General features: G+C 35.2%; 1 protein-coding gene across 1 annotated transcript; it reads right to left on the reverse strand.

Moving 5' to 3' along the window:
- Positions 1-14,821: 14,821 nt before the first annotated feature.
- On the reverse strand, positions 14,822-17,253 carry LOC139891560 (growth-regulating factor 8-like). Its single transcript, XM_071874533.1, has 4 exons — positions 16,994-17,253; positions 16,755-16,901; positions 16,300-16,534; positions 14,822-15,576 (listed from the first exon to the last, which is right to left on the reverse strand). Exons 1-4 carry the CDS (start codon positions 17,151-17,153, stop codon positions 15,048-15,050), a joined length of 1,071 nt encoding a protein of 356 aa, XP_071730634.1. The 5' UTR covers positions 17,154-17,253; the 3' UTR covers positions 14,822-15,047.
- Positions 17,254-18,315: the final 1,062 nt, after the last annotated feature.

Raw genomic sequence — 18,315 nt, forward strand, 5'->3', positions numbered from 1 at the left:
ATATATAGATGTGTCGACATGATAGGTTGAAACATTGTATACGTGTCTATGGTATCTCAAGATTACATAATATACAATACAAGTTGATTAAGTTATGGTTGGAATAGATTTGTTACCAATTTTCACGTAGCTAAAATGAGAAAAATTATCCAATCTTGTTTTACCCATAACTTCTTCATTTTAAATCCGTTTTGAGTGAATCAAATTGCTATGGTTTCATATTGAACTATATTTTATGAATCTAAACAGAAAAGTATAGGTTTATAGTCGGAAAAATAAGTTACAAGTCGTTTTTGTAAAGGTAGTCATTTCAGTCGAAAGAACGACGTCTAGATGACCATTTTAGAAAACATACTTCCACTTTGAGTTTAATCATAATTTTTGGATATAGTTTCATGTTCATAATAAAAATCATTTTCTCAGAATAACAACTTTAAAATCAAAGTTTATCATAGTTTTTAATTAACTAACCCAAAACAGCCCGCGGTGTTACTACGACGGCGTAAATCCGGTTTTACGGTGTTTTTCGTGTTTCCAGGTTTTAAATCATTAAGTTAGCGTATCATATAGATATAGAACATGTGTTTAGTTGATTTTAAAAGTCAAGTTAGAAGGATTAACTTTTGTTTGCGAACAAGTTTAGAATTAACTAAACTATGTTCTAGTGATTACAAGTTTAAACCTTCGAATAAGATAGCTTTATATGTATGAATTGAATGATGTTATGAACATCATTACTACCTTAAGTTCCTTGGATAAACCTACTGGAAAAGAGAAAAATGGATCTAGCTTCAATGGATCCTTGGATGGCTCGAAGTTCTTGAAGCAGAATCATGACACGAAAACAAGTTCAAGTAAGATCATCACTTGAAATAAGATTGTTATAGTTATAGAAATTGAACCAAAGTTTGAATATGATTATTACCTTGTATTAGAATGATAACCTACTGTAAGAAACAAAGATTTCTTGAGGTTGGATGATCACCTTACAAGATTGGAAGTGAGCTAGCAAACTTGAAAGTATTCTTGATTTTATGAAACTAGAACTTTTGGAATTTATGAAGAACACTTAGAACTTGAAGATAGAACTTGAGAGAGATCAATTAGATGAAGAAAATTGAAGAATGAAAGTGTTTGTAGGTGTTTTTGGTCGTTGGTGTATGGATTAGATATAAAGGATATGTAATTTTGTTTTCATGTAAATAAGTCATGAATGATTACTCATATTTTTGTAATTTTATGAGATATTTCATGCTAGTTGCCAAATGATGGTTCCCACATGTGTTAGGTGACTCACATGGGCTGCTAAGAGCTGATCATTGGAGTGTATATACCAATAGTACATACATCTAAAAGCTGTGTATTGTTCGAGTACGAATACGGGTGCATACGAGTAGAATTGTTGATGAAACTGAACGAGGATGTAATTGTAAGCATTTTTGTTAAGTAGAAGTATTTTGATAAGTGTATTGAAGTCTTTCAAAAGTGTATAAATACATATTAAAACACTACATGTATATACATTTTAACTGAGTCGTTAAGTCATCGTTAGTCGTTACATGTAAGTGTTGTTTTGAAACCTTTAGGTTAACGATCTTGTTAAATGTTGTTAACCCAATGTTTATAATATCAAATGAGATTTTAAATTATTATATTATCATGATATTATCATGTATGAATATCTCTTAATATGATATATATACATTAAATGTCTTTACAACGATAATCGTTACATATATGTCTCGTTTAAAAATCATTAAGTTAGTAGTCTTGTTTTTACATATGTAGTTCATTGTTAATATAATTAATGATATGTTTACTTATCATAGTATCATGTTAACTATATATATATCCATTATATGTCATCATATAGTTTTTACAAGTTTTAACGTTCGTGAATCACCGGTCAACTTGGGTGGTCAATTGTCTATATGAAACATATTTCAGTTAATCAAGTCTTAACAAGTTTGATTGCTTAACATGTTGGAAACATTTAATCATGTAAATATCAATCTCAATTAATATATATAAACATGGAAAAGTTCGGGTCACTACACCGAGAGCAGTAGAGTTTCAGATTGATTTAGTGCCAGGAGCTGCACCTGTGGCTCGCGCACCTTATAGACTCGCACCTTCCGAGATGCAAGAATTACAGAGTCAACTACAAGAACTGTTAGATCGAGGATTTATCCAACCAAGTTTCTCGCCTTGGGGCGCACCTGTGTTGTTTGTGAAGAAGAACGATGGATCCTTCCGTATGCGTATCGACTACCGTGAGCTCAACAAATTGATTATCAAGAATCGGTATCCTCTTCCACGAATTGACGATCTTTTTGATCAACTACAAGGATCGAGCGTTTACTCCAAGATCGATTTGCAATCCGGCTATCACCAGTTGAGGGTGAAAGAAAGCGATGTAATGAAGACTGCATTTAGAACTCGTTATGGTCATTATGAGTTTCTTGTGATGCCATTCGGATTAACCAATGCACCTGCCGTGTTCATGGATCTCATGAGTCGTGTCTGCAAGCCGTACTTGGATAAGTTTGTTATCGTCTTCATATATGATATCCTCATATACTCTAAAAGCGAAGAAGAGCATGAGCAACACCTCCGACTAGTACTTGAACTCTTGAGACAAGAGCAACTTTACGCCAAATTCTCCAAGTGTGAATTTTGGTTGAAGGAAGTTCAATTTCTGGGTCATGTTGTGAGCGACCAGGGTATCAAAGTTGACCCCGCCAAGATTGAAGCTATCAGCAAGTGGAAAACCCCCACAACTCCGACGCGTATTGGCCAATTCCTAGGTCTCGCCAGTTACTACCAAAGGTTCATTGAAGGATTTTCTCTGATTGCGCGTCCTTTGACCGCGCTGACTCACAAGGGCAAGAAGTTCATTTGGGAACCCACACACGAATCAGCATTCCAAACTTTGAAGAAGAAGTTAACCACCGCACCTATCCTATCTCTTTCTGAAGGCAGTGACGACTTCGTCGTTTATTGCGATGCTTCGAAAAGTGGTTTTGGTTGTGTACTGATGCAACGCTCAAAGGTTATCGCTTATGCCTCCCGACAATTGAAGATTCACGAATAGAATTACACTACTCACGATCTTGAACTTGGAGCCGTTGTCTTTGCGCTCAAATTGTGGAGACATTATTTGTATGGAACTAAGAGCACTATTTTCACCGATCACAAGAGTCTCCAGCACATCTTCGATCAGAAACAACTGAATATGAGACAGTGTCGATGGATCGAGACGCTAAATGACTATGATTGTGAACTCCGTTATCATCCTGGCAAGGCCAATGTTGTAGCTGACGCTTTAAGTCGAAAGGAGAGGACGGCACCTCTTCGTGTTAGGGCTCTGAACATCACCATCCATTCGAACCTCAACAGTCAGATCCGAGTAGCCCAAGGTGAGGCTCTCAAGGAGGAGAATATATCTCATGAACATTTAAAATACTTGTCTCTCGATTCGAGGTTAGGGAGTCTGGACTCCGATGTTATGCCGAAAGAATTTGGGTACCTTGTTATGGAGATCTTCGGAACCTTATACTTGATGAAGCCCACAAATCGAGATACTCGATTCACCCCGGTGCGGGCAAGATGTACCACGACCTTAAAGAACAGTATTGGTGGCCGAATCTTAAGAAGGACGTTGCGACTTATGTTGGTAAGTGTTTGACTTGCTCGAAGGTTAAAGCCGAGCATCAGAGACCTTCTGGGTTGCTTCAACAACCAGAAATCCCACAATGGAAGTGGGAACGGATCACAATGGATTTCATCACCAAGCTACCAAAGACGGTGGGCGGATACGATACCATCTGGGTTATCGTTGACCGTCTTACCAAATATGCACACTTCTTGGCTATGAAGGAAACGGATACGATGGAAAGACTTGCTCAAATATACATCAAAGAGGTTATATCTCGTCATGGTGTACCTTTATCGATCATCTCCGATCGCGATCCCCGTTTTGCTTCTAGATTTTGGCGTTCTTTGCAAGAAGCCATGGGAACTCGTCTTGACACGAGTACTGCTTATCACCCTCAGACTGACGGGCAAAGTGAACGAACGATTCATACCTTGGAGGACATGTTGCGTGCATGTGTCATTGATTTCGGAAAGGCCTGGGAAAGGCATTTGCCGTTAGCCGAATTCTCGTACAACAACAGTTATCACTCAAGCATTAATGCTGCACCTTTCGAATCATTGTATGGCCGAAAGTGCCGATCTCCTATTTGTTGGGCTGACGTAGGCGAAAAACAAATCACCGGACCCGAGGTAGTCCACGAAACCACGGAGAAGATTGCTCATATTCAAACTAGACTTAAGACTGCCCGCGATCGTCAAAAGAGATATGCCGATCTTAATCGTAAGGACTTTGAATTCAACGTGGGCGACCGTGTAATGTTAAAGGTTGCACCTTGGAAAGGTGTGATCCGTTTTAGAAAACGTGGAAAGTTAAACCCACGATACATTGGTCCTTTTGAAATCTTAGAACGTGTTGGACCCGTTGCTTACCGTTTGGATCTACCAGCACAATTAAGCTCAGTTCATCCTACCTTCCACGTGTCAAACTTGAAGAAGTGTCTTGCTGCACCTGAACTTATCATACCACTTGAGGAACTTACGATTGACGACAAACTTCACTTTGTGGAAGAACCAGTTGAGATTATGGATCGAGAGATCAAAACTTTGAAACGCAACAAGATTCCAATCGTCCAAGTACGATGGAATGCCAAACAAGGACCTGAGTTTACTTGGGAGCGAGAGGATCAAATGATGCGGAAGTATCCTCACCTTTTCCCGACTCCTCCATCTACCTCAGCTTAAAATTTCGGGAAGAAATTTTCTTTAACAGGTGGGTAATGTAACGACCCTGGATTTTCCAACGTTTATTAATAATTGTTATTATTAATACTTGTGATAAAACGAATGTATGTTATTACATTTACTTGTTGCCATGATTAACCGTACTTGACTTTAATTGCCCGAAACGTCTTTGTGACACCCGAAACTTACACGAATAATATTTTCAGATATTATTTACATTTATGATTAAGTTTTATTAATCATTTTAATTAACTAAGGTTATTGGTTAATTACTTGGGCTTTGTTGGACTTAACTTGTTAATTACTTGAAATTGGGCTTTTATTAGTATTAATGGACTTAATTAGCCCAACCTACTTCCTTAGTGGACTAGTTAGCCCACTAACACTTGTAAGTATTATTTGGAACTAAACTTGATGGCTTAACTTGTATAGAATCTAGTTACCAGTTTGGTTATACATCATTCCCATGTAAACACCTCATTTAACCAACCTTTTTAAGCCTTACATGCTAGTAACCATTGAACAAAATCCTTCCCCCCTTGTGATGAGCAACCCGTCGGCCTCCATGTGATTAAGGGAGGGTTTTGTTTCATTTTCTCATTACTTCTTTCACTTGTATCCTCTCACAAAAACACACACTTTACTTGCTTCCAACTTTTCTCTCATTTTCTCTCTAATTCTTGTAAGTTTTATGAACATTTCTTCTCTTCTTTTTCTTACAAAAACCGAATCCCTAGCACTCTCATCATCATCATTTGCTTGTTTCTTTTACTTGTTTCTTGTTCTTGTTGTTGATAACTTACTTTGTTGTTGTTGTTGTTTGGTTACTTACTAATTACTAAGAAGCAAACTTTCTAGTTTGATTCTTCACTTTATCTTGTTCATAACAAGAACATACAAGGATTAAACATTATAGTTTATGTTCTACATTTAAAGATTTAAAAGATCAAAGTTCATGAGTTAAACCATACTTGAAGTTCATGAAGCAAACTTAAAAGTTTACTTCCTAAAGATCAAGATTTTGGCTTGAATCTTTAAAGTATGAAACCCATGAACTAGTTACTTGGTTACTTAGTTTATTTCTTTATATTATGCATTTTGATTTCATGTTTGTTGGTTTAAATGGTCAAGTATTACAAGTTAGTCTTGATCTCATACTATCTTGAACTAAAAGTTAACTTTAAAGGTTCAAGAACATGTAAGTAAGCTTTCTTTAATTATAACTTTGTACACTAATGTTAGATCTAGACTTTTGAGTCTCGGATCTTCAAGATCAAACTAAGAACTATGTTCTACAACTCAAGATCTTGATTTCATAAGTTTACTTTCAAGTTTGTAACTTATTATTAGTTTTAAAGTTCATGTATATGTTAGATCTAAGACTTTGATGTAACTTTGGTTCATCAAAACACTTGCAACACTTAAGTGAGTTGTGCTTCATGTCTTAGACTTACACTTGGGTTATTATGGTCAAACCTTGGTGAACATGATGCAAACACATCAACGAGTTGTACACTTGAAGCTATATGCATCAAGGATGAGAACCATGATAAGCATCGAGCACCAAGAACTACCGGAACCTACTAACCCTATTGTTATACTGTTTCTGTGTCTGACCCATACGACCTGGGCTACTGTAATTATGATTTTCAGATATCTCTGTTCGAGTAGATAACTTTTCATATAGGACTCGTCTTAATCCGAGTTACGGTTTAGGATTTATAGCCCTCCGATCGTCACTATGTCCATTTAACGTTGTGCTGAAAATTCTGACCTACTCGTACTTAGACCTTCGCCACGGTCAAAAGAAGACGAGTTTGCTTCTGTAATTTTTACCACAACTAAAGGACTCATGTACGGAGCCATGGCCACTGGTCTCACCTTATTTCAGTAGGTATAGAGGCCGTGGTGACTGACCGAACTCAACCTTTGTTTTAAACTACTTTCCTGAACGAAACTTACTTTACACCTTTTGTTTGATGATGAATGATGATGACCCTTAAGACCTTATTTACATACTTTTAAACCTTTTCGGACGATTTACTGACTTAGTACTATTTGACTTAGGTTGAGGACCCGTTTGGACAACCTTCATTACTTGCTTACTTTCCGAGTCATACTTTACCGCTACTTTATCATTGTGAGTTATAGCATTCCCTTTTTACTTTAACTTATTTTGGGAACTGAGAATACATGCGGATTTTATGTTTTACATACTAGGCACGAGTACTTAAACTTTATATATGTGTGGGTTATACAACGGCATAAACATTCCCTTTAGCTCGGTAACGTTTAATCATTGGTTTTTGAACCGTGAACGCGAATCTTAGATATGGATCCATAGGGTTTGACATCCCCACTAGGGCTAGTAGCGCTAGCATTTAACGAGTGTTTAATACTTCGTAAACATACGCACTTTCCAAGTGTACTTTTAGGGGGTATAAACGTTAAGTTAGTTACCAAGTGCCCACGGTTAACATATACTTTATCATACTGTTTTGAAACGCTCTTTGTAGCACTGAAATCTCGTGGCCTACCTTACATAATGTTATACTTAAACTATAGCTCACCAACATTTGTGTTGACGTTTTTAAGCATGTTTTTCTCAGGTGCTTAAGGTTATTTGCTTCCGCTGTCGTGCTAGTCTTGCCGTAGACACCCGCTGCTCTAGTGTTATCACCGCATGAACTGTTTATCTTGCATTCAAACTTTAATACATTTGAAACTATGTTTTGTAACGACCTAAGGGTCATATACATTTATTCATGCTTGCTATTCGTAGAAGCATACTGTTGGTGTAAAACATTTGATGTCGATTATGACGTCACCTTTTTATCGTGAATGCAACTTCTTTTATTACAGCATATAGTACTTAACCTTGTAATGATCCTGTTGTTGATGATTCGTACACGTTGGTTTTGTACGGGGCATCACAGATGAGTTGTTGGGCCGTGAATATAAATAAACTGAGACAATTCGGTTTCCTTGTAAACGTATGATGAGATAGCTGGTTATGATCGAAATCAAGGAAGACGATGATTTGTAGAAAAGAGCACGATCGTGAGTGTGTTGAAGTGATATTGACAATGGTGTTATTGATTCTGTGATCGTGTTATCAAAATGATCGATGATGTGATTATTATGACGGGTAACGTTGATGAAGTGATACTCGATAATGATACCGTATGAATAAGATGATGATGTTTACTGAATAAGATGATCATGATAATAAGTGGAGATATTAGGATGGAGATAAGGTATTGATAATGATTATGATGGTTATGATGATGCCATAGATAAGGCATGATAGATGATGATGAATGAAGTTCACGATGATGATGAAAACCCGTTAAGATGATGATGATATCATGTTAATTAAGTTATAGATGATGATAATTTGATGAAAGAGATGAAACAGATGGTTAGATTAGTTATATGGTTTATTCGGTGGCATAAAATAGAAATGTAATCAGTAGAGCAATGGTTTAAGGGGTTGTGTGTTGATCCGAGAGATCACAGGTTCAATCCTAGCCTGGGGCATTTTTATTTTAGAAAATGAAGAAGATGAAATCAGACGGCTATAGATATATATTTAAGACTTGGGTTTCAATCAGAAAAGAAGCAGTCAGAAGAATGGTTAAGGGGTTTTTAGTTAAGCGAGAGGTCGCGGGTTCGAGTCCCGTCCTGGGCAGCTTATTAATTTTTAATACTCCTAAGGTATTATTTGATATTATTAAGATTATTATTATTAAGTATTGTTATTATTATTATTATTATTATTATTATTATTATTAAAAACTATCATCATTGTTATCATTACTAATATTATCACTATTCTTTTATTACTATTATTGTTAAGATTATTATTAATTACTATCATTATTACTATAAGTATTATTATTATCATTATCATTATTATTACTTTTACCATTATTATTATTATTATTATCAATATTACTATTCATATTATTATTATTATTACAATAAGAGTTAATGATATAAAAATATACTTAATAAAAACTATATTTTATAAATTATTTATTTAAAGTATAAAAGTAAATATATTTAAGTTAATAATGAAACACATGAACTACTAAAATAAAAGTTATATTAATAAATATACATAAATTTATTCGACTTCAATTATATGAGGTAATATATATAAATGATATAGGTTCGTGAATCCGATGCCAACCCTATACTTGTTCAATGTCGTACTATGTATTTTTACTACAAAATACATTAGGTGAGTTTCATTTGCCTTTTTACCCTTTATATTTTTGGTCTGAGAATACATGCGCAATTTTTTATAAATGTTCTACGAAATAGACACAAGTAATGAAAACTACATTATATGGTTGAATTATCGAAATCGAATATGCCCCTTTTTATTAAGTCTGGTAATCTAAGAATTAGGGAACAGACACCCTAATTGACGCGAATCCTAAAGATAGATCTATGGGCCCGACGAACCCCATCCAAAGTACCGGATGCTTTAGTACTTCGTTTTGTTTATATCATGTCCGAAGGGTTTCCCGGAATGATAGGGGATATTCTTATATGCATCTAGTTAATGTCGGTTACCAGGTGTTCAATCCATATGAATGATATTTTTGTCTCTATGCATGGGACGTATGTTTATGAGAAATGAAAATCTTGTGGTCTATTAAAATGATGGAAATGATTATTTATGTTAAACTAATGAACTCACCAACCTTTTGGTTGACACTTTAAAGTATGTTTATTCTCAGGTATGAAAGAAATCTTCCGCTGTGCATTTGCTCATCTTAGAGATATTACTTGGAGTCATTAATGACATATTTCAAAAGACGTTGCATTCGAGTCGTTGTGTTCATCAAGATTATTATTAAGTCAATTATAGTTAGATATATTATGAAATAGTATGCCTGCCATCAACTTTCGATGTAATGAAAGATTGTTTTTTTCAAAAACGAATGCAATGTTTGTAAAATGTATCATATAGAGGTCAAGTACCTCGCGATGTAATCAACTGTTGTGAATCGTTTATAATCGATATGGACTTCGTCCGGATGGATTAGGACGGGTCTCTACACTATATTGGGTAAAGAATTCAAAAATTCAATGAAAAAGGAGCTCCAACGAATATATTGAAAAGCTGACAGAAGGCTCCGCGGTCTACTCCACGGTCGACCGTGGATCGACCGCAGTTTTTTCTGTCAAGATTTTCTTAGAATATAAATACACCACTTTGCCAAACTAGAAGACCACCTCTTTCCAACATACTTTCAAAGTCATATTAACTAATCTCCCAAGCATCAAGCACATATCTATGGAGAGATTATAAGAGGGAAAGAGAGTATCTACTTGCATTAAGTAGAATTACATTGTAAACTTTATGCTTATCATTTTGTATCTTCAAGTTTACTTAGTGAGATACTTTCTTAGGGGGTCAAGGAAGTTAAATAGTTCTTGTTATAGGAAACACCATCTTACTTAGTGATTCAACTTTCTTAAAGGGATCTAGGAAGTTGATTAATTTTATTGAGAATTAATACTTGTCCAAGGTGAAGACAAGTTTGATCTAAGTAAGGTTGGTGTGACCTATTGGAGAACTATGAGAGATTGAGTTAGTAGAATTGATCTTGTGATAAGAACATCATCTTATCTAGTGATCCTTCTTCCTTAAAGGGAACTAGAAAGTTGTTCATATTTCCATTGGAAAATTGATGCTTTTCCAAGGTGAAGACGAGTGTGATCTAGAAGTAGTGTTGGTGTGACTTTTGAAGATCATTTGGTGTAAACGGATCTCCACCGGGTTTGGAGAAATGCTTAGTGAAGCTAACTCCCGATTAGTTAATCGGAAAGTGGATTAAGGAGGATTAGTTAATATCCTCTCGAACTACTATAAATCCTTGTGCTTGTGCACTTACATTCTTTACATACTTGCTTTAACAAACAAAAACGATTCCATACTTTAAACTTATGTTTTGATTGTCAAAGATTTTAAAAAAGTTTTAAGAAACTACTAAGTAACTATTCACCCCCCATCTAGTTACTTACAGATTCCATATATGCTCGATTAAATCTTCGGTAAGTTGGTCGTGCACCACACTATCCTTATTTCTCTTGTGATAATGTCTTGATCCGGTCCTCTATTCCATATACGCTGGGCACGATTCTCCCCTTCCTCGATTATAAATTTTTCTTCACATTTTAATAGTGCAAAATCATTGTCTTCTAAAATAATATTATGTAAAATTATTCAACAATCGTTGCGCGGCATTCTCACGCTCTCTCGACATTCTCACGCTCTCTCGGAATATAACCTCGAACTAACGGATGACATCTGACTCATGGTTATATCATATATGTGGTCTTATGAGTTTGTAATTGATGTGTGGATTAGTAGAATTTTAATCTTTATACTTTCTCAGTTTCAATTTAATAGTTTACAGATAAAGAGGCATACAGTAAAATTAATATCATTATCTAACTGTATTTTTTATTCCAGTTTTACTTACTTTTTTGTTTACACATTATTAGAGTAAAGGTATAAAAGAAATTTACATCATTATTCGTATCGATTTTGAGAAATGGACTATTAATTTGTAATGTTCTAAAAATTAAAATAAAACTATTGAATTGGAATGGATGGAGTGTCTTATATAGTACCCGGAGTAGCCTTGGTGCATGTAAAAATCTTAGGTGTTTTGGACTTTTCTAAACACGTACGAGTAGTTAGCTAATATTTCAAACAAGTAAAGCTTATGTGAAGCTACAAAACTCAAAACACGCATTTCAAATACTTGTTGAGCTATCAAATTGAACAAAGATGTTTTTTTTTTTTCGATCGATAAAAACGACATGAATAAATGGATCCAAAAATCAACAAGGTACAAACCGATATAATTAGAAAACATAAACTAGTACCAAAGTGCCAATGGCTTAGCGGTATCGAGGTCACCTTACAACCTTGAGTTTGAGGGTTCGAGTCCTGTTTAGGACATTTCGCGGTATATATATCCGTGTTAGGATTAGGTGGGTGTGTGAGTTTTCCTTTATAAAAAAAGAAAAAAAGAAACATAAACTAAGCTAATGATCAACAACCACAATAAACGTGTGAACAAGCAAACAAGTTGATCATAAACTAAACTCGACCTAACCACCAATAGGGTCGACAAAGGCCAATAAGGCTAGCAAACCAAATGACCAAGACTACATTTACGACTCGGGAAAAGATAGTGATCGCAGCTCATTCGTAGCCCGGGGCGGTTTTATGTAAGGGCAAGGGGGCACCCGCCCCCAGTGGATTTGCAATTTTCAGTGTAAAAATTTTGATTTTTTCGACTTTGCCCCTAGTGGATTTTTTTGCCCCAAAACCTACATATTTTGTCCTAAAACCTTCAAATGTTGTCCAAAAGCGTTCAAATTTTGTTCAAAAACCTTTAAATTTTGCCCAAAAACCTCCAGATTTTAGACAAAAACCTCCATATTTCGCTCAAAATACATTTTAAAATTATTTTTTTCTGCCCCCGGTGAAAAGAAATTCTTCTTCCGCCACTGTTTGTAGCCCTAATTAATAGGAAACAATGCTTCATTAAGTGCGAAAAGCTTTCACCAAGCCCGCTGAGAACATGGCTTAGAACATGGTTGAGAACCAGTGGTCCCTGAAACCTTAATCTCAATCAGGACAAACTACACACATATATGGTTGCTACTTAATATATTGCTATTCCATTGCTGCACACAACACGTGACATACATAATCCCCTGCCATTACATTTACTCTATCACGCACCTTTCATTTCATTAACTAGCTAGCCAGTCCCATATATGCACACCATTTATCGCACCCTCTAAATTACGCATGTACAAACCGCATCCAGCCACCCCTTATTGTCCGTGTACTTTCATATGGGAAAAAAGGAAGGTGGTTCATTGTTTACTGCACTCAAGAGAGCATTCACCACCATCCTAGTCAACAAGGTCTACATTCTTAAACCCATCAATCAACATGATACTCATAGTAACATACTGTATTTACATTATTTATTTAAATTTTTTTTTTTTTTTTTTAGAATGGGGGCAAGAGAGTATGGTTATTTATGAAATCATCGAGTAACATACAACCGACTCAACCACTCAAGGAAGAAACATCAAGTAACTATGTTTTAGAGGCAAATATTGATAGCGCTTTTGTCAAGCACAATGTCGCTGCCATTCGTATTCAAAGCGCCTTTAGAGGCTACCTGGTAAACAGGCCTTTACTACATATTTGATCGATTTAGATGATATATTAGGCATTAGGGGGTTTTGTGCCCCTTATATGTATAGAACTAAATTGTGACGTTCATAGTGCGTATCAGATATGTAATAAAAACTTGTTATTCAATGCTTTTATATGTAATTTATGTGTACTTTTCAATTGAAACTCATACTCTCAAATTTGGATCAAACGTGTCAAACTTTCGGGTCAATTGGGCCTTGAAAAAAATTAGGCCTCACAATCTAAACTAAACTTAAATTAAGGTCCAATTAGTTTTTTCTTCAACCTATTGACTCTTGTACAAAATATAAAAGACGGGTCAAATATGTATCAAATCCTAAATTTCAATAAATGGAGTCAGGTCTATCAGGTTTTTTAAATTCGTCAGATGGATCGAGCATAACAAGATTCTTCAGTTAATCATTTAAGATAGCATTAACGGTAATATCAAGTATTATGTATATTGATATTTTCTTATATATAATAAATATACTGATAATAACCAAAACAGTATAATAAGCGTAAAATATCATATGTAAAAGTTTATGACCAGTTTGGACCTATTTAACCTATTACCCGTTTCGACTTGTTACCCAAAGTGACCTAACATGACCCGTGTGGATCCATTTTAATTTTTACCCGTTTGACCCATGACTCATTTCAACCCAAAATCATTTGACCTGTTACTCAAAACGATCCAACCTGATCCGTTTGTCATGTATAAATTTATGACATTTTAACTGAATGCCCATTACTAAAAGTTATCACGTCATCAAAATACATACAACAATAAATTGTTAATTATTTCATTACACACAATGAAAGCCCGAATAGCTCAAATTGTTAGTTTGACACATCTTGAAGCAGTAAACCCTAATTTATAAACGGACATTTTGTTAATTAATAGGGAGCAAACCATTACCATTTTACTAACTATACTAATTCGGCATAATGTTAAATGACGTACTATGATGATAGCCCTATTAACTTTTACCCATTAACCACTATATAAATTGTGCAAAACTTTTAATGACAATTATAGCCCTATGAACAATAAGCTTAAGTCCTTCACAAGTTAATACACACTATTTTCTTTTTCTTTTTTATCAATTTCTTTTTTTTTTTTTTTACTTTCGTTTGCTTTTGCCCTAGTAAAACAGGGCTACAAACCCCTAGTTAACTAAATATGGGTATCTTCTAATTATGTTTGTGCAAGGCAAGAAGAGCATCAGAGGCACTTAAGGGGATAGTTATACTTCAAGCACTGATCAGAGGTCAAATTGTTAGGAACCAAGCAGCTATCATTTTTAAATGCATTCAACCACCTCACATTCGTGTTAAAACTCGCCTAAATAACACGCCATTCAACGTCGAATCTTACAACCCAGTTGATCGATATCGTGTCTCGTACTCCCCTGAGCAACACAACGCCATTTTACAATCTCGAAAGAATGTTAATCAATCAAGGGACATGAAAGACTTTCAGGAACAACCTAATCGTTTAGGTTTAATTCAACGGTCAACGATTGGTCAACAATTCAGTACACTACCTCCAATCAAGACCATAAAAGAATCAAAGTATGCCGCGTGTCGCCAAAACAGTGATTCGAAGAACATGACAACAGTCACAACACCCAACTACATGGCTGCAACCGAGTCTACCAAAGCTAAAACTCGGTCGCAATGTTCACCAAGACAGAGCCCATTGACACCAAAGACCAAACAAATAACGTCTGCAAATAAACGATTATCATTTCATTGATATACAAACAGTACTAGGTAGTAGTCATTTACCATTACACTAAAACCTGAAACAAAAGTGTAACAGAGACAACTAAAATCATTTACCTCATATGATGCAATGAGCAAAACAAACAGATTATTAGCGAGTTTTCGTAACAAAAAGCAGGTAAACATAGACTCCTACATAAATAAAGCTAGGCGATTGAGTCGGTTTTAACTAATGAAACCAAGTACACGAGCTGCTAGTAGTAGTTGTGCTATTGCTACCATGCGGAGACAGTTCGTTTTGAGGCGAATTCGCATTACTATTACTATTGATTCCTAAGCACAAAGCTTCACCTAACGGCCCGCCAGGTGTCGAACTCACCCACAAACCCTGGTTCAACCAGGGTTGACTCGGCTTAAACACATCTCTATCCCCATTCAACATCCCAACAGCCATTTCAAAACTCTCGTGATCAAACTCAACCCCGGTCCCACCAGATTGCATCGACAAAGTAAGCGAACAATCATCTTCTGTCCTGATTCTCGACCACGCATCGATAAAGTCTTGCCTCCTTGTACCATCTGCAGCATCACTTGTACTAGTATTTAAGTAGGGTTTAACTTGATGATTTCCCATTAAATCTTGATTATAAATCTGGTCCCTTTTTAGTATTCCGCTTGTTGTCTCCTTCGATTGATGAAATTCGTTGTGCGGTAACGAAACAGGAATACCGCTATTCTTCATAAACCATTCACTACACCTTTTTTTCATCATCATAAGATATACACCGTAATTTAATTAAACCCACACCAAATTTAAATTGCACAAAATCGATATACATAGAAAATTAGTCAAATAAGCATGTAATTAACAAAATTTCAGTTCTGTATATTCGTTTAAAAATGTACAAAATGGCAATTTTAATAGACAAATTATAAGTAGACCAGACACGTTTGACTGATCGTTGGTCTAGTGTCGTGTTAAGTCCACTTCTAATCATGCTTGTGACATCACATGGAGATTGTATATTTTTGACAAAAAAGTGGAATCTGTATGTAACATTGCAAGGTCAGTTCCTTGAACTTTTTTAGTCAATACCTCGATAGACGCCCTGAGTTCGTCACCTCTGACGTCCCGTTAACGGGTCAGAGAGCGCCAAACTTCGCCACTTCATCTGACGAATTGTTCATGACGCCGCGTTAAGGAGGGTCTAATCGTCTAGTATCAATTAAAGATGGACTTATTTTCAAGAACATTTTCATTAATGACACGTGTCAATACGCAATTAATTTCCGGTGCATCAGTTTTAATTACAAACACCAAAATCTAAATCCATTTATCTTTGACATATTAAATTTTATTTAAAAATGTGAATTTTATCAACTTACATGATTGAAATTCCAAAAAATTGTGTTACTATTATTTTAGCAAGTGTTGTGGTACACTACACATGTACATAACATATAGTAACAGTTAGAGTCACCTGGTTTGTTGATTAGAAGCAGAGAGCAAGGTGTTGGTATTTTGTTTGGTGTTTTGAGGTTGTGGTTCCACAGGCTTTCTTGAACGAGATCTAGTCTTATGGGCATGGCGCTCACAGTATTTTTGTTCAGGAGCCACTTCTTTTGAACACCTCCATTTCTTCCCATCTGTTCTTCTACACCTCCATGGCTCCGGATCCGACCCGTTTGAGTATCTCAAACCCGAACCCACCACCCCTACCAAACACATAATTCTAATAAATAAACGTACAATATTGTAATTAATCTTGAAAAAAGACAAAATATTCATATAGCTAGGGTGGGGTACATAAAACCCCCAAAACCCTGATAGAAAAAGTCTTTTTTTTTTTAGTTAAAATCTCGAACAGACATTTACACAAACAGTTGTAAGGCATAGTAATATATGTGCTAAAGTAGTTAAATTGAAAAAACATACTGTTTGATTGAGTGGATAAGGTTAAGAGAAGCTGCTGAGGAACAGGGATAGAAGCCATTATGTACTTGTAAATCATTGTCTGTCTTTCAAGTTCTTGCCACTGATTTGCAGTAAAAAGGACTCTCCCAGAAACACCCATTACTCCATCTGTAAAGCCAAATAAAATATTTAATTTAATCAATCTTTATACGTATAACAATAGTGAACAAGATTAATAAAAAGTTTACTACTTTAAGCACCTGTTGTTGACTTGGAACAAAACCCAGATGACATTTGACTAGTATTACCATAAAAACCATAGCTTTCAGTATTAAAAATCATCTTTTTACAAGGGTAACATGATGATGTTTCAGTGTTCAAACCCAACCCAACATCACAGGCATCACTCCCTTTACCCATTTTTCGAGAAAATGAAAGAAGCCCAAAATTTTGTACTTTTTTTTTGTTAAAGAAATAAAATAAAATGTTGGATTTTAAGTTGATTTAAGGAGATATTTAGGTTATTATGTGATAGTTGTAGTATTTGAGTATTGCTTCCATGGTTCCAACATTCGAATGTGTTACGGAACAACGGAGAAAAAAACAAACACAAAGTCCCAAAATTGGTCCCCGGTTTTTGATTTATTTACCCTTTTCGATGTAAACGTGGATCGATATCGATCTTAAAATCGTCCTGTTTCGTAAAATAGATAAGAACGTATTTATATTTTTCTTGATATATATATATTTTATTTTTTTTGAACAGCTGAAAACTTTTATAGGTAAATAGTTGCTCAAGGCCCATATGATTATGGAGTGTAGATAAAGTTGCTTTAAATACTTGTGTACCCCTTTTGAGTGTTTATTAACTAATGTGTCATATCATATAGGAAGGTGATCCATACACCACTTCTATTTTACCATACACCACTAAATAAATTTTTTGAACATTTTTACCCTTCCTTTTGTTCACCACCAACTCCCCTTAACTTCTCAAAGGAATGGTAAAACTGTCTAAATAATTGTTTTGGTGGTGTATGACAAAAACAAGGTGGTGTACGGATCAACTCCCTATCATATATCATACTCCGTAACTTTTTTTCCATTGACAATTTTGTCACTTGTGTTAGTTGTCTACCCTTATTATATCGACATGATACAACCCGCAGTGGAATTGTAAATGTCTAATATGGTACTGATTTTGATTTTTAGCCATATAGTGTACCACTCCATTCGTCTCAATTTAATAATTTATAAATAAAAAACAAACAGTTTAATATAAAGGAATGTTACATTATTTTTTTTTGTCTATTTTTCAACTTTATCTCTTACTCCCTCCGTCCCATATTAATAGTCCACCTTTTCTTTTTCATCCGTCTCAAATTAATATTCCACTTTCGTAGATGGAAAAGAATAATTGGCTAAAGTACTTGTATACCCTTGCATTATTTAAGTAAGACAAAAATATACGTAAAAACTAATGGATAAAACTGAAAAGCAGGGAAAAAGTAGACAAAAAGTACATGTGACAGTCACTTTTTCTGAAACTGTGTATTTTTTGTCTGTGGACTATTAAATTGGG

The sequence above is a fragment of the Rutidosis leptorrhynchoides genome, chromosome 2, assembly GCF_046630445.1.
Source record: "Rutidosis leptorrhynchoides isolate AG116_Rl617_1_P2 chromosome 2, CSIRO_AGI_Rlap_v1, whole genome shotgun sequence".
NCBI classification, from domain to species: Eukaryota; Viridiplantae; Streptophyta; class Magnoliopsida; order Asterales; family Asteraceae; genus Rutidosis; species Rutidosis leptorrhynchoides.

Excerpts from the sequence above, each read along its gene's own strand:
- LOC139891560 (XM_071874533.1), bottom strand. The coding sequence starts at position 17,153 with ATGGGTAAAGGGAGTGATGCCTGTGATGTTGGGTTGGGTTTGAACACT. Across the intron at positions 16,535-16,754 it reads CTTATCCACTCAATCAAACA|GGGTGGTGGGTTCGGGTTTG; the intron begins GTATGTTTTTTC and ends TGTGTTTGGTAG. Across the intron at positions 15,577-16,299 it reads GCTTCTAATCAACAAACCAG|GTGTAGTGAATGGTTTATGA; the intron begins GTGACTCTAACT and ends GATGAAAAAAAG.